The sequence below is a fragment of the Callithrix jacchus genome, chromosome 2 (genome assembly GCF_049354715.1).
Source record: "Callithrix jacchus isolate 240 chromosome 2, calJac240_pri, whole genome shotgun sequence".
NCBI lineage: Eukaryota > Metazoa > Chordata > Mammalia > Primates > Cebidae > Callithrix > Callithrix jacchus.
In genome coordinates, this window is record NC_133503.1 from 41,647,385 (window position 1) to 41,671,092 (window position 23,708).

The 23,708-nt window shown below is 44.0% G+C and overlaps 1 protein-coding gene across 28 annotated transcripts in view; it reads left to right on the forward strand.

Moving 5' to 3' along the window:
* Positions 1-23,708, forward strand: part of ARHGAP26 (Rho GTPase activating protein 26) — a 914,282-nt gene that overhangs the window by 883,775 nt on the left and 6,799 nt on the right. For 9 of the 28 annotated variants that reach the window (XM_078362030.1, XM_078362017.1, XM_078362007.1 and 6 more), the window contains 2 exons: positions 9,149-9,424; positions 15,830-15,921. The exons of 1 other annotated variant lie outside the window; for it this stretch is intronic. In XM_078362030.1, the coding sequence (XP_078218156.1) occupies positions 9,149-9,424; positions 15,830-15,921 (368 nt within the window). Of the gene's footprint in view, positions 1-9,148; positions 9,425-15,257; positions 15,310-15,829; positions 15,922-23,708 lie in introns of those variants that run through there. 18 more of the 28 variants (XM_078362085.1, XM_078362083.1, XM_078362080.1 and 15 more) reach the window with 8 other exon arrangements.

Below are 23,708 nucleotides of genomic sequence, written 5' to 3' on the forward strand. Positions count from 1 at the left end.
CTTGACTCTTTTTTTTTTTTATGAGATGGAGTTTTGCTCTTGTTACCCAGGCTGGAGTGCAATAGCGCGAACTCGGCTCACCGCAACCTCTACCTCCTGGGTTCAGGCAATTCTCCTACATCAGCCTCCTGAGTAGCTGGGATTACAGGCACGTGCCACCGTGCCCAGCTAATTTTTTGTATTTTTAGTAGAGACGGGGTTTCACCATGTTGACCAGGATGGTCTCAATCTCTTGACCTCATGATCCACCCACCTCGGTCTCCCAAAGTGCTGGGATTACAGGCTTGAGCCACCGCGCCCGGCCAGGTCTTGACTCTTTATCCAATTTGACAGTCTTTGTCTTTTAATTGGGGCATTTAGCCCATTTATATTTAAGATTATTATTGTTATGTGTGAATTTGATCCTGTCATTATGATGCTACCTGATTATTTTGCCTGTTAGTTGATGCAGTTTCTTCATAGTGTTAATGACCTTTACAATTTGGTATGTTTTTGAGGTGGCGAGTACTGGTTTTTTCTTTCCATATTTTCTGCTTCCTTCAGGACCTCTTGTAAGGCAGGCCTGGTGGTGGCAAAATCTCTCAGCATTTGCTTGTCTGTAAAGGATTTTATTTTTCCTTCACTTATGAAGCTTAGTTTGGCTGGCTGCAAAATTCTAGGTTGAAAATTCTTTTCTTTAAGAATGTTGAATATCCCCACTCTCTTCTGGCTTATATGTCTGCAGCGAGATCCACTGTTAGCCTGATGGGCTTCCCTTTGTGTGTGACCAACCTTTCTCTCTGGCTGCCCTTAGCATTTTTGCCTTCATTTCAACATTGGTGAATCTGATGATTATGTGTCTTGGAGTTTCTCTTCTTGAGGAGTATCTTTGTGGTGTTCTCTGTATTTCCTGAATTTGAATGTTGGCCTGTCTTGCTATGTTGGGCAAGTTTTCATGGATAATATCCTGAACAGTGTTTTCCAACTTGGTTTCATTTGCCCCATCACTTTCAGGTACACCAATCAAACATAGGTTTGGTCTTTTCACACGGTCCTATATTTCTTGGAGGCTTTGTTCGTTCCTTTTTATTCTTTTTTCTCTAATCTCGTCTTCACACTTTATTTCATTAAGTTGATCTTCAGTCTCTAAGATTCTTTCTTCCGCTTGATCCATTTAGCTATTGATACTTGTGTATGCTTCACGAAGTTCTCGGGCTGTGTTTTTCAGCTCAAACATCAGGACATTCTTCTCTAAACTGGTTTTTCTAGTTGGCAATTTTTGTAACCTTTCTTCAAGGTTCTTAGCTTCCCTGCATTGGGTTAGAACATGCTCCTTTAGCTCAGAGGAGTTTGTTATTACCCACCTTCTGAAGTCTACTTCTGTCAATTCATCAAGCTCATTCTCTGTCCAGTTCTGTTTTCCAGTTGACAAGGAGTTGTGATCCTTTGGAGGAGAAGAAGTGTTCTGATGTTTGGAATTGTCAGCCTTTTTGTGCTGGTTTTTCCTCATCTTCATGGATTTATCTACCTTTGGTCTTTGATGTTGGTGAACTTCGGATCAGGTTTCTGTGTGGATGTCCTTTTTGTTGATGTTGATGCTATTCCTTTCTGTTTGTTAGTTTTCCTTCTAACAGTCAGGTTCCCCTTCTGCAGGTCTGCTGGAGTTTGCTGGAGGTCCACTCCAGACCGTGTTTGCCTGGCTATCGCCAGCAGAGGCTGCAGAACAGCAAAGATTGCTGCATGTTCCTTCCTCTGCCAGCTTCGCTCCAGAGGGGCACCTGACAGATGCCAGCCAGAGTTCTACTGTATGAGGTGTCTGTCAACCCCTATTGGGAGGTGTCTCCCAGTCAGGAGGCACAGGGTCAGGGACCCACTTGTGGAAGCAGTCTGTCCTTTAGCAAAACTTGAGCACTGTCCTGGAAGATCCGCTGCTCTCTTCAGAGCTGGCAGGCAGGAACATTTAAGTCTGCTGAAGCTGCACCCACAGCCACCCCTTCCCCAGGTGCTCTGTCCCAGGGAGATGGGAGTTTTACCTATAAGCCTCTGACAGGGGCTGCTGCCTATCTGTCAGAGATGCTCTGCCCAGAAAGGAGAACTCTAGAGAGGCAGTCTGCCTACAGTGGTTTTGTGGCACTGTGGAGGCTCTGCCCAGTTCAAACTTTTTGGTGGCTTTATTTATACTGTGAGGGGAAAACCACCTACTAAAGCCTTAGTAATGGTACACACCCCTCCCCCAACTAAGCTCTAGAGTCCCAGGTCAACTTCAGACTGCTGTGTTGGTAGCAAGAATTTCAAGTCAGTGGATCTTAGCTTGCTGGACTCTGTGAGGATGGGATCCACTAAGCTATACCTCTTGGTTCCCTGGCTTCAGCCCCCTTTCCAGGAGAGTGGACGATTCTGTCTTGTTGGCATTCCAGGTTCCACTGGGGTATGAAAAAAAAACTCCTGCAGCTAGCTCATTGTCTGCCCAAACAGCTGCCCGGTTTTGTACTTGAAACCCAGGTACCTGGTGGTTTAGGCACCCAAGGGAATCTCCTGGTCTGAGGTTGTGAAGATCATGGGAAAAGCATAGTATCTGGGCTGGAATGCATAGCTCCTCACAGCACAGTCCCTCGTTGCTTCCCTTGGCTAGGGGAGGGAAGGATTAATAGAATATACATTCTTCTCAGCACCACATCACACTTATTCTAAAATTGACCACATAATTGGAAGTAAAACACTCCTCAGCAAATGCAAAAGAATGGAAATTATAACAAAGAGTCTCTCAGACCACCCTGAAATCAAATTAGAACTCAGGATTAAGAAACTCACTCAAAACCGCATAACTACATGGAAACTGAACAACCTGCTCCTGAATGACTACTGGGTAAGTAATGAAATTAAGGCAATAATAAAGAAGTTCTTTGAAACCAATGAGAACAAAGATACAGTGTAACAGAATGTCTTTGACACAGCTAAAGCAGTGTTTAGAGGGAAATTTTTAGCACCAAATGCCCACAGAAGTGGGAAAAAACTAAAATTGACACCCTAACATCACAATTTAGAGAACTAGAGAAGCAAGAGCAAACAAATTAAAAAGCTAGCAGAAGACAAGAAATAACTAAGATCAGAGCAGAAATAAAGGAGATAGAGACACAAAAACTCTTCAAAAAATCAGTGAATCCAGAAGCTGGCTATTTGAAAAGATTAACAAAATAGACTGCTAGCCACACTAATAAAGAATAAAAGACAGAAGAATTAAATAGATGCAATAAAAAAAATGATAAAAGGGATATCCCACAGAAATACAAACTACCATCAGAGAATACTGTAAATGCCTCTATTCAAATAAACTAGAAAATCTAGATGAAATGGATAAATTCCTGGATGCATACACCTTTCCAAGACTAAACAAGGAAGAAGCTGAATTCCTGAATAGACCAATAACAAGCTCTGAAATTGAGGCAGTAATTAATGGCCTACCAATCAAAAAAAGCCCAGCACCAGACAGATTCACAGCCAAACTCTACCAGAGGTACAAAGAGCTAGTACCATTCCATCTGAAACTATTCCAAACAATAGAAAAAGAGGGACTCCTCCCTAACTCATTGTATGAGGCCAATATTATCCTGATACCAAAACCTGGCAGAGACACAACAAAAAAAGAAAATTTCAGGCCAATATCCCTGATGAACATCGATGTGAAAATTTTCAATAAAATACTGGCAAACAAAATCCAGCAGCACATCAAAAAGTGTATCCACTACAATCAAGTCGGCTTCATCCCTAGGATGCAAGGCTGGTTCAACATATGCAAACAATAAACATAATCCATCATATAAACAGTACCAAAGACAAAAACCACATGATTATCTCAATAGAGGCAGAAAAGGCCTTTGATAAAATTCAACAGCCCTTCATGCTAAAAATTCTCAATAACCTAGGTATCGATGGAATGTAACTCAAAATAATAAAAGTTATTTATGACAAACCCACAGCCAGTATCATACTGAATGGGCAAAAGCTGGAAGCATTCCCTGTGAAAACCGACACAAGACAAGGATGCCTTCTCTCACTACTCCTATTCAACATAGTATTGGAAGTTCTGGCCAGGGCAATCCGGCAACAGAAAGAAATAAAGGGTATTCAGATAAGAATAGAGGAAGTCAAATTGTCTCTGTTTGCAGATGGCATGACTGTATATATAGAAAACCCCATTATCTCGGCCCCATATCTCCTTAAGCTGATAAGCAACTTCAGCAGTCTCAGGATACAAAAATCAATGTGCAAAAATCACAAGCATTTCTATACACCCAGTAATAGACAAACAGAATCACATCATGAGTGACCTCCCATTTACAATTGCTCCAAAGAGGATAAAATACTTAGGAATACAACTCACAAGGTATGTGAAGGACCTCTTCAAGGAGAACTACAAACCACTGCTCAAGGAAATAAAAGAGAACACAAACAAATGGAAAAGCATTCCATGCTCATGAATAAGAAGAATCCATATTATGAAAATGGCTATACTGCCCAAAGTAATTTAGATTCAGTGCTATCCCCATCAAGCTACCATTGACTTTCTTTACAGAATTAGAAAAAAACTACTTTAAATTTCATCTGGTACCAAAATGAGCCCATATAGCCAAGACAATCCTAAGCAAAAAGAACAAAGCTACAAGCATCACACTACCTGACTTCAAACTATACTACAAGGCCACAGTAACCAAAACAGCATGGTACTGGTACCAAAACAGATATATAGACCAGTGGAACAGAGCAGAGGCCTCAGAAATAATGCCACACATCTACGACCATCTAATTTCTGACAACCCTGACAAAAACAAGCAATGGGGAAAGGATTCCCTATTTAATAAATGGTGTTGGGAAAACTGGCTAGCCATATGCAAAACACTAAAACTGACCCATTCCATATACCTTATACAAAAATTAAGATGAATTAAAGACTTAAACATAAGACCTAAAATCATAAAAACCCTAGAATAAAACCTAGGCAATACCATTCAGGACATAGGCATGGCAAAGACTTCCTGACTAAAACACCAAAAGCAATGGCAACAAAAGCCAAAATTGACAAATAGATTCTAATTAATTAAAGCACTTCTGCACAGCAAAAGAAACTATCATCAGAGTGAACAGGTAACCTACAGAATGGGAGAAAATTTTTGCAATCTATCCATCTGACAAAGGGCCAATATCCAGAATCTACAAGGAACTTAAATAAATTTACAAGAAAAGACAGACAACCCCATCAAAAAGTGGGCAATGGATATGAACAGACGCTATTCAAAAGAAGACATTTATGTGACCAACAAACATATGGAAAAAAGCTCATCATCACTGATCATAAGAGAAATATAAATCAAAACCACAATGAAATACCATCTCACCCCAGTTAGAATGGCAATCATTAAAAAGTCAGGAAACAACAGATGCTGGAGAGGATGTGGAGAAATAGGAATTTGTTTACACTGTTGGTGGGAGTGGAAATTCATTCATCCATTGTGAAAGACAGTGTGGTGATTAGAACTAAAATACCATTTGACTCAGCAATACCCGTACTAGGTATATACCCAAAGGATTATAAATCATTCTGCTATAAAGACACATGCACACATACGTTTATTGCAGCACTATCCACAATAGAAAAGACTTGGAACCAACCCAGATGCCCATCAGTGGTAGACTGGATAAAGAAAATGTGGCACACATATACCATGGAATACTATGCAGCCACAAAATAGGATGAGTTCATGTCCTTTGCAGGGACATGGATGAAACTGGAAACCATCACTCTCAGCAAACAAACACAGGAAAAGAAAATCAAACACCACATGTTCTCACTCATAAGTGGGAGTTGAACAATGAGAACAAATGGACACAGAGAGGCGAACATCACACACCAGGGCCTGTCAGGGGCTGGGGGTAGGGGAGGGATAGCATTAGGAGAAATACCTAATGTAGATGATAGGTTGATGGGTTCAACAAACCACCATGGCACATGTCTACCTATGTAACAAACCTACATGTTCTGCATATGTATCCCAGAACTTAAAGTATAATTAAAAAACAAACCACTGAAGTACTATGGAGTATGCATTTTATTATTATACCAATTAAAATACGGTGGTATCAAATGATACAATGTGGTCACTTTATAGCAAATGTTACTGCTATGGCTAAAACATAAACAAATGAAATTCTGTTATTAAAAAATGCAGTTGAGGCCGGGCACAGTGGCTCACGCCTGTAATCCCAGCACTTTGGGAGGCTGAGGTGGGTGGATCACCTGAGGTCAGGAGTTCAGGACCAGCCTGACCAACATGGTGAAACCCCATCTCTACTAAAAATACAAAAAATTAGCCAGGTGTGGTGGTGGGCACCTATAATCCCAGCTGTCGGGAGGCTGAGGCAGGAGAATCGCTGGAACCCGGAAGGTGGAGATTGCAGTGAGCCGAGGTCGCACCATTGCACTCCAGCCTGGGTAACAAGAGCGAAACTCCGTCTCAAAAAAATAATAATATTAATAATAATTGCAGTTGATACTATGGCAATTGACACAGGGATTAAGGAGTAAGTTCTTATAATAGTTACGAATACCCTGCATTCCAGCCGCACCCCCAGGTAATTCCAGCCATGTACTTCTGGCCAAGAACCACTTAGATATCTGAGGATGTGAAAAACATTTAGAACCCACATTGTATTCACAGAGTATGTTCCCAACTATGCCATTAGCCAAAGGCATAATTCTTGGTACAGATGGACTAGGAAGCTGGAGGTGTTTCCTATTTATTAAAGTCATAAAAAAAAAGTTGGAAGGACTTCTTAATTGTCCCGTGGTAACCACTGACCAAAAGAACAGATTGGTACAAGCCCCTGGGTCTGGGCTGTTGTCTTGAACCTCCAAATTGTCCCTGGGCTGGGCTGTGGTTTGAAAGTTGCTGCCAGGCCTTGCCTACTAGGTTGTTCTACTAGGTCATTGTCTGGAGGGGTGGGGTTGTGGTGTGAGCGCTGAGAAAGTGAGGCTTCTCTGACTAGCAGCAACTGTGGGAGAAAATGGAGACTGCACAGTAGAAAGGAGCTGACACTTTTCCTAGGACTGGAGACAGAGTCAAGTGGGAGCCAGGTATTAAGCTAATAATAGCCCTCAGCTGATGGATCTTACTGTCTTACATTACTGTTGTTTTTAAATCTGTTGCCTCTTGTCAAATACAGTTTAAGCTCTTGAAGTCAAGGGATCTTGGCAAATAGCACTTACTGTCTTGAACATGCTAAGTGCTCCATGACTAGTTTTTGCTGGATTAAGAAAAAATTGTTTTAAAAGTCATACTTTCTAAATTTTATTTATTCTCTTATATGAATTCTGTCTGCTGTATGAATCCACCAGACCGAATGCTGGAGGCAGGATTGGGGATTTTGTTGGAATTTGCAAGATGTTGAGTCTTACTGTGATTCTGTCACTGTATTCTCATTTTCCCTTGCAAATAGGGTAGGTGTCTAAAGGAAACCCATGAATCGGTGGTTAAGAAGAATTCTAATGCTATGACTGAGTCTGTAAAAAACTTGGCACAGCCTAGAGGAGCAGGGCAAGTCCTGCTATCTCAGAGGCAGTGCACTGGCTGCCAGAGCCCTGGGCTTCCATTCGGCGGATGGGGTTTGAACCTCAGCCCTATCACTTATAGGCTGGGCATCCTTAGGGAGGCCTCAGCTTAGGTTTCCACATCTGCAAAATGAGAATTATAGTAGTACCTGTTTGTGAGCTTATCAGGTGGGTAAATGAGATTCATTAATTTACTCAATAATGACTTGTTAAATATAATACCTACAGACACTATTTTAGACATTGGATATATAGCAGTAAGCAAAACAAAAGCCTCTTCCTCATGGAATTTGTATTCTAGAAATATAATATGCATAATGGAATTGAACAAACTGTTTATCAGTCACATTGGTTTGAGCCTCTCTGATGTACTCACACTGTGGTTTTTGCTGTTATTTGTCTATAGCTGTTTATGTTACAACAGTAGGTAATTGGGGCTATTATGGGGTCTCATGTCTGAATTGGTATAACCCTAGGGAAGTCCCAGTAAGCAGGATATTTTTGTGCTCTTGCTACATTGTGGTACGCTTAGAAAGTGTGTTCCCCTTGAACTGGATTTCTGTCATTTTCACCCCCATGAAATGCTTGGTTCAAACAGTCCAGCAGTCAGCTGAGATTCAGGGGAGGCAAGTGGTGTGGCTGAACTGGTTTCTGTCAGCCATTGGTGTTTGCACTGTGATTTATGATTTCAGAGTTGTGAAGGTGCTTGTGTAATTTGTGGAAATAAGTCAAAGGGCTAGCACAACCAATTAAAATCCACAAGCCACATTTCAGAGAGTAATTTCAACCTTTCCTCTCCAAACTTTTGATTAGCCACCCGTCAAAGAACAAAATGGGCAAATTGAAGGTTTCAGTTCATTTTTTTCATTGCCTTCCCTCTGGGGCTTTTTCTTTGAGCATCATAATGCCCAAATTCCACGAAAGGAGAAAGGGCAAGCCTGGGCAGTAAACCTCAGAGGAACCGCCTTCTGCTGGTAATTGCACACCGCCTCCCAAGAGATGTGTCCGTATTCACGTCCATCGGCTATCGCTGTCTTCATGCAGTACTTCGGATCTCCAGTGGCACACAGTCCATCTAGTTAAAAATGCAAACAGGAAATTATTTTCTCACTGAATGGCCTTTGTGGCCCAAAAGGAAAAAAAAATGGTCATTTCTGCTGAGACATAACTTGAAAAACACTCCCACAACAGTGGAAGCTGAAGGCCCATTATAAGCTAGCCCTGCATCAGAACAAGGCTGGTGATAGGAGGTGGGTGTGGAACTCATGTGCATGGGCTCAGGGCATTTGTCACCAATGGACATGATCGAAGAAGCTTCTATCACCTGAAAAGCAGTTGTTCTGCAGGGCAAAGCTTGTTTATGCTCCGAGGAATTACAGAGCAGGCGTTACTTGGACACGGAGGTTTGGTCTGGAGGAAGGTGACATGGCCCTAACAGCACGTCCCTGGGTGTCAGTGCTCCTCTGCTCTGCCCAGCTTTCCGTCATCTGGCCTCCCATGACCTCCTGTGCTCCCATTGTGGTTTCCCTGTGTGCTGACAAGTTTTCTGGTTGTTATGTCTTGCAGCCCCCCGAATCCAAGCCCAACTTCACCCCTCTCGCCATCTTGGCCCATGTTCTCGGCGCCATCCAGCCCTATGCCCACCTCATCCACGTCCAGCGACTCATCCCCCGTCAGGTCTGTTGCAGGGTTTGTTTGGTTTTCTGTTGCTGCCGTTGTTCTCTCATTGGCTTGGTCCTCTCTTCATGCAGTGTTCAGCCTCCTCGTCAACTTTGTTCCCTGCCATCCAAACCTGCACTTGCTTTTTGACAGGCCAGAAGAAGCGATTCATGAAGACTCCAGGTAAAATCTCGGATGATGACCAATCTGTTCCCGTTTATCCAAAGCTGGCCAGGGACAACAGGGGGTTGCCTCTGCTCTCCTGTGGTTCCCTCCTAAGAGACCAGAGCTAAAAGGGACCATTTGCATGAACCAGCATGGCATTTTTCACACCCTTTTGCACCCTGAGTCGTTTCTGAATTAATCTCTCTGGTGCCTAGAGTTAGGGGAAGGAGCACCTCCTGAATCAGACTCTGGTTTTGATGGCTCTCTCAGTTATGTGTGTCCTCTGTGCTTTGGTTAAGATAACATAAGAGGGAACAGTGTTGAGACACATGCCAGCCTTCTCTCATTTTTATCAGGTAGCATCAGGCAACGCTTATTTGTGGGGTTGGGCCCCTTGGGCCTGAGCACTGACACCAAGTCACTGAGACCAGAGCCACTGGGTAGAGACAAATAGAACACAGAATAAAAGCTAGAGAGACGAAGCAGTTTTTCTTAAAGTGCTCATGGTTTATGCCTCCTTGTCCACCATATACTCTCAGAGCCATCCATGCTCCCAGCATGCTTCTGTCTCTGTGTGTCATGAAGCCTGAGCTGTCCTGGGAACAGACACTACCCCTCTCTGAGGGAGAGCAGCTTGACCTAGTTCCCTTCTCAGGGCCATGCTGTAATTTTCCCTGCTTTTGTGACTTCCACACTTAAGTTCTTTGCTCTTGTGCTCTTTGGAGAAAAGAGCTCTTTACAACCAGAAGAATGAGTAGGGCTCCTGCAGAATTTCTCTGCTGTGGAGCTCCTGAGCATGTTTCTCTCTCAAGCTTAGTCTCAGCTTTCAGACAACCAAATGGTAGAGCCCATTTATAAGCATCAGAAGCATTTTGGGCTTTGGGAGTATTTTCTCTTCCATCTTTTTCTCCAAAGGGTGGATGCAGCAGAGAGGCTTAAATAATTTATGAAGACGAGTTTCACTTTTAGAAAAAAAGAAAATCCCATGCTATTTATATATATACAGATACATACATTACTTTATTCCCTACTAGGCACTTACACATCTATAATTGCATTCTATCCTCATGTGAGACTGAGAAATGGGCCGAACCCTATTGTAGAAAAAGAAAGCTAAAGCACAGCGCGGTGCCTTGGACACAATTACATGACTAAGAGCCAATCCAGAATTCAGGACTACTCCCCCTCAGCTCAGCACTCTTTCCTCCAAACAAGTGGGTAACCCTAACTTTGAGTTTTAATGCAGCTCCCAGCCTAGAGCCTGGCTTGCTCTTTTAGGTTTTATATAGCTTTCTACCTGGCTTTGTCCTGGATGATGGGAAGGAGCTTTTCAGTATATTCTTTTTTTCTCATTCTATAAATAAGAGAAATTTCAGGTCATGTCTTCCTGACATTTTAGTAATTTTCCAGTCATTTCTTGGACATCTTCTGGGCACTTTGGGAGATATTAACTTTCTAAGATACCAGAAACGACATGGATTATTCTCATTAGAACATGAGGACCTGAACCAGAGGAAACTAAGTGACCACAGACACGTCAGCTTCCAAAATGCCTCACTTGCTCATTAGAGAAACTTGAGCTTTAGGAGAATGCAGTTCCTTCATTTTTATCAAAAAGGAGTAAAATTTTCAAAATATTGGCCCCTCGGACAAAATGAGTTAAGAGACTCAAGACAGTGGAATCACTCAGCTAAAATCTCTCCGCCTTGATGGTACTCACTTTTTTGTGTGTCTGAGCTTTGGGGCCCTATTTTTTATGAAGTATCTCTACCTCTTCACTCCTTTTCATCTCCCAAAATATTTCCATACTGTTTTTCCTTCCTACTCCTTCCTACCTCTCAAAGCACTTCCAGACTGGCAGAGGACAGTGGCAATACAATCAGCTCATCTTGTGTGTCTGGGGTCACAGTTACTCAATACCTCCTCCCCTGGCCATTGTTAGAATTGTACAATTTGGACACCTTTAGGAAGCTGCCTTCTTGAAATAGTCAAGGCAGGCCAGGTGCAGTGGCTCACGCCTATAATCCCAGCGCTTTGGGAGGCTGACGCAGGCATATCACCCAAGGTTAGGAGTTCAAGACCAGCCTGACCAACATGGTAAAACCCTGTTTCTACTAAAAATACAAAAATTAGCTGGGCATGGGGGCAGGCGCCTGTGATCCCAGCTACTCAGGAGGCTGAGGTGGGAGAATTGCTTGAACCTGGGAGATGGAGTTTGCAGACATTGCACCATTGCACTCCAAGTTGGGTGACAGAGCAAGACTCCATCTCAAAAAAAAAAAAAAAAAAAAAGAGTCAAGGCAGAGTTGGGCTAAATGTGTTTTCCCAGGTGAGCACAGATAGCAACACTGCTGGGGAGCTAGCCCATCAGAGGAATGGAGAGGACCAAAACCCATACACTGCAGTGTATAGCAAAGAGGTGGTGATATACACCCATTATTCAGGTCCAGGGGGGCCTCCCCCAAATCCACTTCCAGAGCATGAAGCTTCAGATTTTCTTCCCTGAGCAAAGCCTTTAAAAGTAAATACTGAATTGGCCCTAATCAGTGGCCCCATGAACTGAATGATGTCTCCTCTGGAAATTGCTTCCTGTCTGTATTAGTCTGTTTTCATGCCGCTGATAAAAAACATACCCTGTACTGGGAAGCAAAAGGTATTTAACAGACTTACAGTTCCACATGACCGGGGAGGCCTCACAATCATGGCAGAAGGCAAGGAGGAGCAAGCCACATCTTTCATGGATGGCGGCAGGCAAAAAGAGAGTTTGGGCAGGGAAATTCCCATTTTTTAAAACCATCAGATCTCATGAGACCCATTCACTATCACGAGAACAGCACAGGAAAGATCCTCCCCCATGATTCAGTCATCTCCCACCAAGCCCCTCACACAGCATGGGAATTATGAGAGCTACCAGATGAGATTCAGGTGGGGACGCAGAGCCAAACTATATCACTGTCCCCTCTTCAAACCATTTGTAGAGTTTGTTTGTTCAGGCTCAGGAATGAAGATGCCTTTTGCAGCACAGTAGAGAAAGGGTGTGGGAGACACATTCCCTCCACAGTTCCTTTTTCTTCCACTTGCTCACCCCTCCCCACAAAAAGCCTATAGTCCCAAACCCATAACTCGTATTTGCATAGGGGTCCCTGGAAATTATGCCTAAATGATCAACCCCTCGCCACTTGCCAGTCTAGCTGGCCCCACCTCCCTGTAGTGCCATATGATAGAGAATGGGTCATCATTTTGCAAGGCTTGCAAGGGCATTTGAGGAAAACTCCTCTGAGTGCTTTCCAGGCCTTGTGCCATGCTCAGAGGCGAAAATTAAAAGAAAACTAGCAGGAAGATCCAAACATATTCATGCCCATAAAGGCCCTGCTGAGGTCCAAAGGGCTCTGTGACCAGAGCAGCCGAAAACTACCCCAGGCTCTCTGTATCCAGTTTTGAGATGCACTGTGGAGAGCAGGAAGCCAAAGAACCAATGATGCCTGGTGGAGATTTTTTATTTTTTTTAATCAGAGCCAAAACCTACAAACATAATCTCTCTGCCAACAGGATTTGTCTGTTTTGGTAGGAACCCTACCTAAAGCAAACCACTTAAGGCCTTCGAGAAGGAGTTATAGGGTACTTGACTTGTCGGTCTGACAAGCTTTTAAGAAGATAAGACTTTTTTGGTAGGGTTGCCAGATTTAGCGAATAAAATAAAAAATACAGCATACCCAGTTAAATTTAGATGGTAGATAAACAACACAGATGTTTCTGTATACAAATGTCCCATGCAATATTTGGGACATAACGTATACTAAAGAAATATTTGGGCCGGGCTCACACCTGTAATCGCAGCACTTTGGGAGGCCGAGGCAGGTGGATCACAAGGTCAAGAGATCGAGACCATCCTGGTCAACATGGTGAAACCCCGTCTCTACTAAAAATCAAAAAATTAGCTGGGCACAGTGGCGCATGCCTGTAATCCCAGCTACTCAGGAGGCTGAGGTAGGAGAATTGCCTGAACCCAGGAGGCGGAGGTTGCAGTGAGCGGAGATCGCGCCATTGGACTCCAGCCTGGGTAACAGGAGCGAAACTCCGGCTCAAGAAAAAAAAAAAGAAAAGAAATATTTATTGTTTAATCTGTCATCCAAATTTAGCTAGGTGTCCTGTATTTTATCTGGCAACCCTACTCTTGGGGAACAGGAATGGCCCCGTCATTTCTCCCATTTTTGTGCCTATCCTAAGGCAGTAGAGGGAGATTTCAAGGGAAAAGGCCGTCCCATAGACTGTTGGTTACCTATCAACTTGAGAAAAAAGCAAGGCCCTTTCTTGGCCTTTGTTTTAATTATTATTATTATTTTTTTTTTTTTGAGACAGGATCTTACATGGCCCAGACTAGAGTGCAGTGGTGCAATCTCAGCTCACTGCAACCTCACCCTCCTGGGCTCAAGCATTCCTCCTGCCTCGGCCTCCCAAGTAACCTGGACTCCAGGCGTGTCCCACCATGCCTGGCTAATTTTTTTATCTTTTGTAGAGATGGAGGTCTCCTAGTAGTCCAGTCTTCAATTCTGGGCTCAAGCAATCCTCCCACCTCCCAAAGTGCTGGGATTCAGGTGTGAGCCACAGTGCCTAGCCTGTTATTTTTGTAATATACTAGTTATTACCACTTCATTACTCAATTCCAAAAACCTAATATCAATGGAATGTTACTCCTTTTAAATGATAATCTTGGGCACCTAAGACGATTCCCTTTTATTTCTGCCTGCCAAATACCTCTGCTGCTTTCCCAGCTTGCCCCTGTATTGTCCTATTACCTTTATTTAACGAGATTAATTAGTAATGTCTGCAAAAATCCAGCCAGAGGAGCCTTGCCTCCGATGCTGTTTCCCTTAGTTTTTATTCCCCCTTCCCTGGTCTCTTTGCTTTTTACCCACCTGCTCTGCCCTAACCTCAAAAGGCAGAAATACTGCCTCAAAACCTGGTCTCTGAGACCCTGGCTAATGTGAACTGGAGCCTCCTTTCACCTTCAATGTCCTAACAGGTTCCATTTGCCTGTCAGTATAGTCTTTTATCTGTTTTAGCACTTTTCACAGCTAAGTCACTCCTCCTCTCTGCTTCCCAGCACCCCCAAGAAAAGCCTCTTATGTTCCTCCCTGGAAAGGTGCACAAAGGATGTTTGACCCTTGCTGGCCAACACACAGACTTGGTTTCTTTGGATCACAGACTATGCCCCTTGTCCTGAACTTTATTATTTAATCATAATTAGACAGGAAGATGTGTTTTCCTGTTGGAGCTGAGGAATACTAAAGACACTTCTTTCCTTTATTCCCGGGGGTCCCACTTCATTTTCTCCCACTTTCCTAATGATTTCCCACCTGGCCATTATATATTGGCTCCAAGAAAACCAGAGGGAACAACAGTAAATGCGCCCCAGCAATAAATTCTAGATAACCTTTACTCTGATGGCCCTGCACAATGGAGACCATGTGGCTCACAAAGCCTAAAATATTTACCACCCGGCCCTTTGCAGAAAAAGTTTACCACTCTCTGCTCTAGAACAGTGGTTCTCAACCCTCATTGCACATTGGAATCACTTGGAGAGCTTTTTAAAAATACCGATGCCTATGTAATATCTGCACATCTGGGTAGAAGCTGAACATCTGCATTTTCTAAATGCTCCTCAGATGATTCGAACGCACAGTGAGAGTAATTGTCAACACTCACCTGACATGAGAAGAGCAAAAACAAAACGCCTCGTGTCCCTCTCCCTTCTCCCTCCTCCCCACACTCCCCATACAGGTGCACATGTGTACTCATGCACACACATGTGTAGTTGCCCTCACACACCTTGTCTGTTCCCTCCCCTGAGGGTTGGAGAGCTCCAGTTCTGGAATCCTGCCCCACCAGCAAGACCCAGCCTGGTAAGAAATCAAGAACATCTGGGGGAACTCATGTCCACCCGTGGCCTGGAACTGAAACTTGGCTTTGTTGGAATTCCTCCTTTTTGACTCGCTGAGCATTGCCAGCTTTCAACAGGGTCTGTTGGGAGTGTGTTCCCCAGAGCAGCTTGGAACTTTTTTCCTGCCCCTGCCTCCCTCCCCTCCCCCATCACTTTGGCTTCCAAAAAAAAGGGGGGGCCCAGCCTGCCCTCCTGTTGTTTGGCTGTTATAACTCCCAGGTAAAGTTTTAACATGGCACAAGGTGACCCCACAAGAAGGGTGCTTTCTTGAAGCTTATGGCTTTTCTCTGAATTTTTCTCGTTTTTCTCCTGTGACCTTTGCAGCTTTCCCACCTCACGTCTTGCCATCTGGCTGCCTTGCCAGGCACTTCCCACGAGAGGGGACTAGGTGCTTACAGGGAAAAGGAAGAAAAGAGATTAAATGTCTGGGGCTTTCTAAGGGTTTTTTCAAAAATGTTAAATAAACTCCTGTTTTCACACAGCACACCATTCCGGAAGGCAAAAGCCTTGTATGCCTGCAAAGCTGAACATGACTCAGAACTTTCGTTCACAGCAGGCACGGTCTTCGATAATGGTGAGTTTCTCATCTCCTCACAAAGATATGGGCAGGAGGCGGGGGCAAAGGGAGCCCATAAATAACTGGCATTTTCAAACTTCCTTCCTAGGGAAAATCTCAATACAATGGGTAAGAGCAAAAAACTGAGAGAGAAAGAGAAAGAGACTGTGTGAGAGAGTGTGTGTGTGTGTGTGTGTGTGTGTGTGTGTATTGGTTTCGGGAGACACTGAAGAGTAGACTAATGTAATCAGCTCTGAGTTGAGTTGTTACCACAGTAAATGAGATTGTGCCTGCAGAAGACCCAGCCCAGAACTTGGAAGTGGCTTTGAGAGATCATACACGTCACATGTTTAAAATGGTACTCAACACATATTAAGTATTCAGTAAGTTAATATTTTTATTATTAAGACCATCATCATCATTGTATCCATCTTCACAAAAGGCCCTGATGCTCTTATAGTTCACAGTGAGTTTTTCCTTACTTTTGTCTGGGCAGTGGATGCTGCACCTGCCTCCATGGGTCCTGGCTACATATGTAAAGGTCTTACATTCCAGGCCAGAGCAGAGATGGGTTCCTGGGGACCAGCCCTTGACTGTATGCAGATCCAAAGAGGCTGTCATTGTGTCTGCCCAGCCCCTACATTCAGCATAGCAGAGGTATCCACCAGGCACGGGTAGACAGAAGGGGGAACAAGGGACAGAGCATGGGGGTTTCCCAGGTCACACAACTTTTGGCCTTCTGAGTCTGCATTCCCTTTTACAGTTCTCAACGCCTCAAGCGCTGTCCTTAAATCTTTGCTCCATTAACTCTCATCTGGGCCCTTTATGAATCAAAGCGCACTAACAGCCAGCCCAGCCACCTCTCCTGTCCATGGCTGGTGCTTGCAGGCCCCAGCAGACTGCAGGTGCAGTGCAGGTGCAGTGGGTCTGCTGAAGGTTCCAAAGCCATTTCACTGGTGATTGTCCCCAGCATAGGCCCAGGCGGCGGAGTCCTAGCCTTGCCGTAACCTGACATGGCTCTCACAAAAGACAAACCAGATGGGCTGCATTGCTTGGGCTTCTGTGCCCTGCTTCGTCAGCAGGGAAGGGGCTTCTGCCTGTATATGAGCAGGATTTGAGATATTTCTACATTGGCAGGTGAATCCAGGGCTTAAAGATCTGTCCTCTAAGTCCCACTTTACTGCTCACATGGGCAAGAATTCATCATGTTCCAATCAGCCATTCCCTCTGACAACACAAAGGACTCCTGCTTTCAGGGGCAGAATTGTTTAAACTATCAAAAGTTATGTATATGCTTCTATCTTAGTTGTGATTTCGTTCTGTGAGTGCAGCCTTCCATTTTCCAGCAGTTAATTAAGATAGCCACACAACATACAATTTACCCATTCAAAATGGACAATTCAGTGGCTTTTAGTATATTCAGAGTTGTGCAACCATCACCACTATGTAATTCCAGAATATTTTCATCACCCCCAAAAGAAACCCCGTATTTTTAGCAGTCACGCCCTATTTACCACAGCCCATTTCCATCCAGCCCAAGGCAACCACGCTTCTACTTCGTCTCCCTAGATTTGCCTGCCCTGGACGTTTCATACAAATGGAATTATACAGTATCTGATCTTTGAAACTGGCCTCTTCACTTTGCACAATGTTTTCAAGGTTCATCCATGCTATAGCATGTCAGAGCCTTACTCCTTCTATGTGCGATGGTATGGATACGGCACATTTTATTTAAGCTCATTCATCAGTAGATGGACATATTGTTTCTACTTTTTGGCTACTTGAATAATGCTGCCGTGAACATGTGTGTTAAGTTTTTGTGAGGGCCTAGGTTTCCAGTTCTCTTGGGCATATTAACTCTGCGTTTAAGTGTTTGAGGAAACACCAAACTGTTTCACAAACAAGAGGCAGGAGAATTGCCTGAACCCAGGAGGCAGAGGTTGCGGTGAGCCGAGATCACGCCATTGCACTCCAGCCTGGGCAACAAGAGCAAAACTCTGTCTCCAAAAAAAAAAAAAAAAAAAAGAGAGAAGTTACACCATTTTATGTTCCTGACTTCTTTCATTTTTAAGTCTTTCTGCAGTGGCTTAAATAGTTAAGCATAAAGGAGAAAAAAAGACCAGAAGAGAAGAAAAGCGTGGATAACTGTTGACTACCAAGTCCTTTTTTTCCCAGCAGAATGTCCTTCAGCTTCCACAGCCATCTTCATGGCCACATCCAAGCCCTAGCCACCTCTACCTCTCACCCGGGCGCTGCCACTGGCCGCCTGACACATCTTGTCACTTTCACTCTTGCTCCCGTCACCCCTTCTTTACACAGCAGCGAGAGTGATCTTTGAAAAATGGAAATCTCATTAAAGTCCTTCAGTGGCCTCCCATTGCTCTGAGAATTACTTACAAGACCCTCCAGGGCCCAGTTTTTGCCCCTCTGACCTCTCGCCCTCACTTGACATACTGCAGCCTCATGAGCCTTCTTCATGTTCTCAAATAAGGTCAACAAACTATGACCTGCCGGTCAAATCCAATCCGCCACCTGTCACCTAGCAGGTTCTGTATCTGCTATCATCCACAGCATGGTAATCATTATAAATCCTATATGTGTTGGTAGATGAGAGCAGAAGGGAAGTTTGGTGGAACAAGTGAGAGGCCTTACTCAAGCCTTCCTGTGGTCTCTAGGAGTCATGGCAGAGTTCACTGTAACTGGTTTGTTTTTAACCAGCCTTGACAGTGACCTTTCAAATTCCCTGAGGAGCAGAAGGCCAAATTAAACCTGAAAGAAAACACCTCTGAGCTGCAGTAGAAAATGGACCTGATGAAATGTTAGCACATTTTCTCAATTGGGTTAGCTGCAAATATGTTATTAGGTCTTCTTTCCAAAGAAAAATGCTTACATAGACCCTCTTCCTCCCCACCCCTCACTTCTATAGGAGAAAATGAGGCATTACAGAAGAACACTATTATTTATTCTGTCAGGCAGACGGGTCTTTTTCCTTGTTCCATCACTTGTTAGTTTACCCTGGGGATATTAGGCAAGGGCTGTTTAATTTTTATGCTGTGTAGCTGGCAGATTAAATCAAACCAATCAGAAAAAAGCATGTGTGTGTGTGTGTGTGTGTGTGTGTGTGTGTGTGTGTGTGTGTTTTTCAGGATTAAGAAGAATGAATAAGGAAAAGGGAAGGGCCCGTGAAGGAGAAAGTGTGTTGTTTTGTAATGATTAATCGCAAAGCCTTTGGATTCCAGGGGCCCCTACTGTGACTCTGGAGTGGCTACTGCTGTCAGCTCATGGACTTTGTGCAGTGGGAAATGGATATGCAATACCTAGAAATAATTCCAGTGTCAGCCCTGGCCAATCTACTGGGAAACTGTCCATTTCAACAAGAGCACCACAGACAGTAATTGGAAAGAGAAATAGCTCACATTCTCAGTAACATTAGTCATCTTGAAGCCACATGATTCGTGATACCTGGAAAATGCACATGGCAGTCACTAAAATTGGGTTCTAGGGATACTTTTAACAAGATTTGACAGGAGCTGAATCCATTCATTCCCATGGTATCTGACGCAGCACCACCTCATGGCAGGGCTGTCCCAAGTTTCCTTTACTGATGGAGAATATCCTCACTGGGGAGCCCCCAGGCTGCCTAGGAAATGGGTTAACAGGAGAGCAGTCGGGTATGTCCTTCAGCTTCCCCAGCCATCGTCACTGCCACACCCAAACCCAGGCCACCTCCACATCTCCCCTGGACGCTTCCACTGACTGCCAAACACATCTTGTTGCTCGCTTCCACACTTGTTCCCATAACCCCTTCACACAGCAGCAAGAGTCATCTTTGAAAATGAAAACCACATATTTGATTCCCTGCTTAAAATCTATCAGTGGCCTCCCACTGCTCTGAGAATTACTTACAAGGCCCTCCAGGGCCCAGTTCCTACCCTCTCTGACCTCCTCTCATCCTCACTTGACATACTGCAGCAGCCTCCTTATGTTCTCAAGTAAGGTCAGCAAACCATGACCTGCCAGTTAAATCCAACCCACCACCCATTTTGTAAATAAAGCTTTACTGGAACATAGGCACTAATGCCTTTGTGTGTGCATGTTATCTATGGCACAACAACGCCAGAGTAGAGGAGAGAGACACACTCACTACGAGGCCCTTTCAGAAATACATGCACACCACTCTTCTAAAGTCACGTCAGCTTTTTCCCATCGCAGGGCCATTGCACTTGCACCACCCACTGCTCTAGTCTGTCTCTCTCCTCTTCCTACTACCCAACATTATATGCTTGATTATTGCTTGATTGTCCCTCCTCGAGAGCAAAATCTTATTTGCTTGTTCTGTGCTATGAATATAGAAGTGAGGACCTAGCATGGTGTCTATAGCATGTGGTAGGTGCTCAGTAAACATTGTTAAATGAGTGAATGTAAATTACCCAGGGGTCTTCACCTCTTTTAGTTAAGACTTCTTTTGGGGACAGTCAGCCACTAGAGACCTTAGTCACACACTTGCTCCTTGTCCATGGTGAGCGAAGGAGGGCAGAAGACATGAGTTGTGTATGCAGGGTGTATTGTGTACACAGGGGCATAGCTGAGAGACAGTGGTTGGTTAGCAGGAAGTCAGCCCAAGTCCCCAGCAGCTTATATTTAGTATATGCTCACTGGGCTGAAGAGCCACTCAGGCAGATTGCAGCAATACCTTTTGTGTTCATACAGCATATTGGACCCTGGTACAGTTCAGTGTTGGACATTGGCGCCATTCAGCCCAACAAGCACTTAGCATCTTTGAAGTTCAGAGCATTGGGCCAGGCAACAGGAGTAGTAGTTAAGACGACAGACTCTGGGATCAGATGTCCTGGGCTCTGATTACTTGCATCATCTGCCAGCTATTAATATTTAATTTTGGCCAAGAAACTTAACTTTTCTGAGCCTCAGTTTTTTATCAGTGAAGTGAGGATAATAGCAGAACCGACTCCATAGTCATTCTGAAGACAGAACCGGGAAATAGAGGTGTGACGTGCATATTCACAAGCGTCTGCCGCCTAGCATGTGCTCAACATGTGTTATCATCCTTGTCAGCAAGGGTCACACCTCTGGTTAAATAGAGGCCTGATATAGTGGGAAGGGGGTTGGTCTCCAGAGTCAAACAAGCGGGGTTCAAATTTTGGTTCTAGTATTATGACCATGCACAAATTAATTTACCTCTCTGAGCCTTAATTTTCTCATCTGCAAAGTACAGATAGTGATAGTACAAACTAAGATATTGAGGATCAAATTAATCAATATGTCTAATACTCTAAGCACACGGCAGCTTCATAATAGATCTAAGTGTTAGCTTATATCATTATAATTCACGAAGCAGAAGGGCGTTACTGAAGGTTGTCGAGCCAGGAAGTGCTATAATCCAAACCAAAACACACTGAAAAACTAGATAGAGAAGCAAAGCTTAGCACATTTGAACAGCATATAAATAGGACCCCTGAATACTATGTGGGATGTACTATGAACATTTCAGGAGTCTGGAGGAGGAGGGAGCAGGTAGAAGGGATTCCATGGTAATATTTATGAAGAAAGTGGGGCTTCTCAAAGGCCTTAAGCAGCTAAGCCTTAATGTGGAAACAGAAGACAGCAGAAAGAAGGGGAGAGGGGGTATGTGGTGCTGCCTCCCTCCTCCATCAGTAAATGAAAATTTGCATTTTAACTCAGAGGCATTTGGGCACAGAAAAGTTACAGCTCCTAACTTTCTGTGAGTTAGTGAAAATACAGGTTCCAGGGTCCTACTCCCAGAGATTCTGCTTTAATTGATTTGCCATGGGGCCCAGAAATGTGCAATTTGCATAAGCATCCCAAGGGTTCTGATGCACATGGTCTGATGTATGCTTTAGTAAACGCTGGCTTGAAGACTCAGTGAGTCAGCAGCCAAGCCAAAGGCTGTGTTATCTTGTGACCTACTTCTTAGCCCCCAGTTTGGAGGGCCTCTCTTGTCCCCTCTAATTCTTCCCTGAGTCCCCAAATTGCATTGTAAGTGTTTCCACCCCTGTACCTGTGCTGTGTTTGAATACCCGACCAGGAAAAGGAGAAAGGACTGAAGGAGATGGACTCAGAGCATCTGGTAGAACAGCTCCACTGAGAGCTTTGCTGTAAAGTAGGAGGGCCTGGTTTTGGCTTCTTGTTTTGTCAGTTTGGTTACTTTATTCTTGCTAGGTCTTTCGTTTTGGAGAATTAGTTTGATAATTTTGTTCTAAACCTTTGATTTTTTCTGAAGCTTAGGTAGGTGGTAAGGGCCATCTGGTTTTACTAGGTTTTTACTGGAAGGGGATCTTGCCGAGCAGTCCCAATCCAGGGTCTCCTACCGACTAGCCTGCACTGAGCATTTGCTCTGTGCGTGGCTCTGTGCAGAGTGCTTTATCCACACTAGGTCCTTTCATACCTGCAGGAACCCACAAAAGGGAAGAGAGTCTTGTTGCCAGTATGAAGTGCAGAAACTGAAGTAATCTTGGAAGCTTTGGTTGGATGGGCAGAGGGCAGGAGTACTGGGGTGTTCTTTAAGAGTAGCATGGGAGAGCTTTGGTAATTGGAGAGGCCAGATTGCTTTTAAGTTCTGTTTTCTTCCAAGGCACTTCTCTCCCAGACTCTCTCTTGTATGGGTTGTCATGAACCCAGAGTATCCTTGCTGTTTATTCCTGAAGCCTAGTGTTCTGAAACTGGCCGACTCTGGAGACCAAATAGTAGATGTTTGGCCTTGTCTTTTCCTAAGGAGGCACTTAAGGTGTGCCCGAAGTTGACTGATGCTGATCTTCTGGAAGCCTCAGTGCCGGTTCTTTTGCTGCCTCCCATTTGCCTCCTTTGGTTTCTGTTCTTGCTTCTTTCCCTACGAACTGAAACTAGAATTCAATAGCAGCATCGGGGCGGAAATGCTTTTCTAAAACAAGCTCAGGAAGTCATTTAATTAGCCCAGGAAGGGAATAGGGGAAAATCTATTCTCTCCAAATAATCTTGGAAAATTGGAGTTTTCCTACCACATTAAGAGTAAATGCCTTGCCTCGCCCCAGAGTGATCTGTATATCTTCATTGCCTCACCCCAGGGTGATCTGTATGTCTTCATTGCCTCGCCCCAGAGTGATCTGTATATCTTCAGTTGACAAGCATGAACATCCCCCACCTCTTAGTCCCATGATTCCTTCTCTCTTCCTTCCTGCTATTGGCTACTTTGCAGACTCAGCTGGATTTTATATAATCTTTATAATATCACAATGGTTTCCATGGAGATGGACCATGATGTCACAAAAGTATATATATATTCTTTGGATACTGAAAAATCAAAGGGCAATAGAAGGAGGAAGAAAACAATTTTCCAACTGGTATTTAGAAGAGGGGGAAACCTAGAGAACAGGAAAGAAAACTAAGAAAGGGTGTGAGCAAAACAGAAAAATGGCTATTCAAAGGCTGTTCAAAATGACAACCACCAAAAAAAAAAAAAAAAAAAAAAAGAAACCCAGAAAATGCGCAAGGAAATTAGAAGCAGGGGTAAGGATTTGAAGGAAAGTAAGATGATGATTAGCAGCTGGATTGATTGATTTAGACAGGGTCTTGCTCTGTCGCCCAGGCTGGAGTACAGTGGTGCAATCACTGAGCTCAAGTGATCCTCCCCTTCAGCACTCCCCCTCCTCTAAGTAGCTAGGACTACAGACACGTGCCATCAAACCTGGCTAGTTTTTGTATACTTTGTAGAGATGGGGTTTTGCCATGTTGCCCAGGCTGTTCTCAACCCCTGGGCTAAAGCAATCCACCTGCCTCAGCCGCCCAAAGTA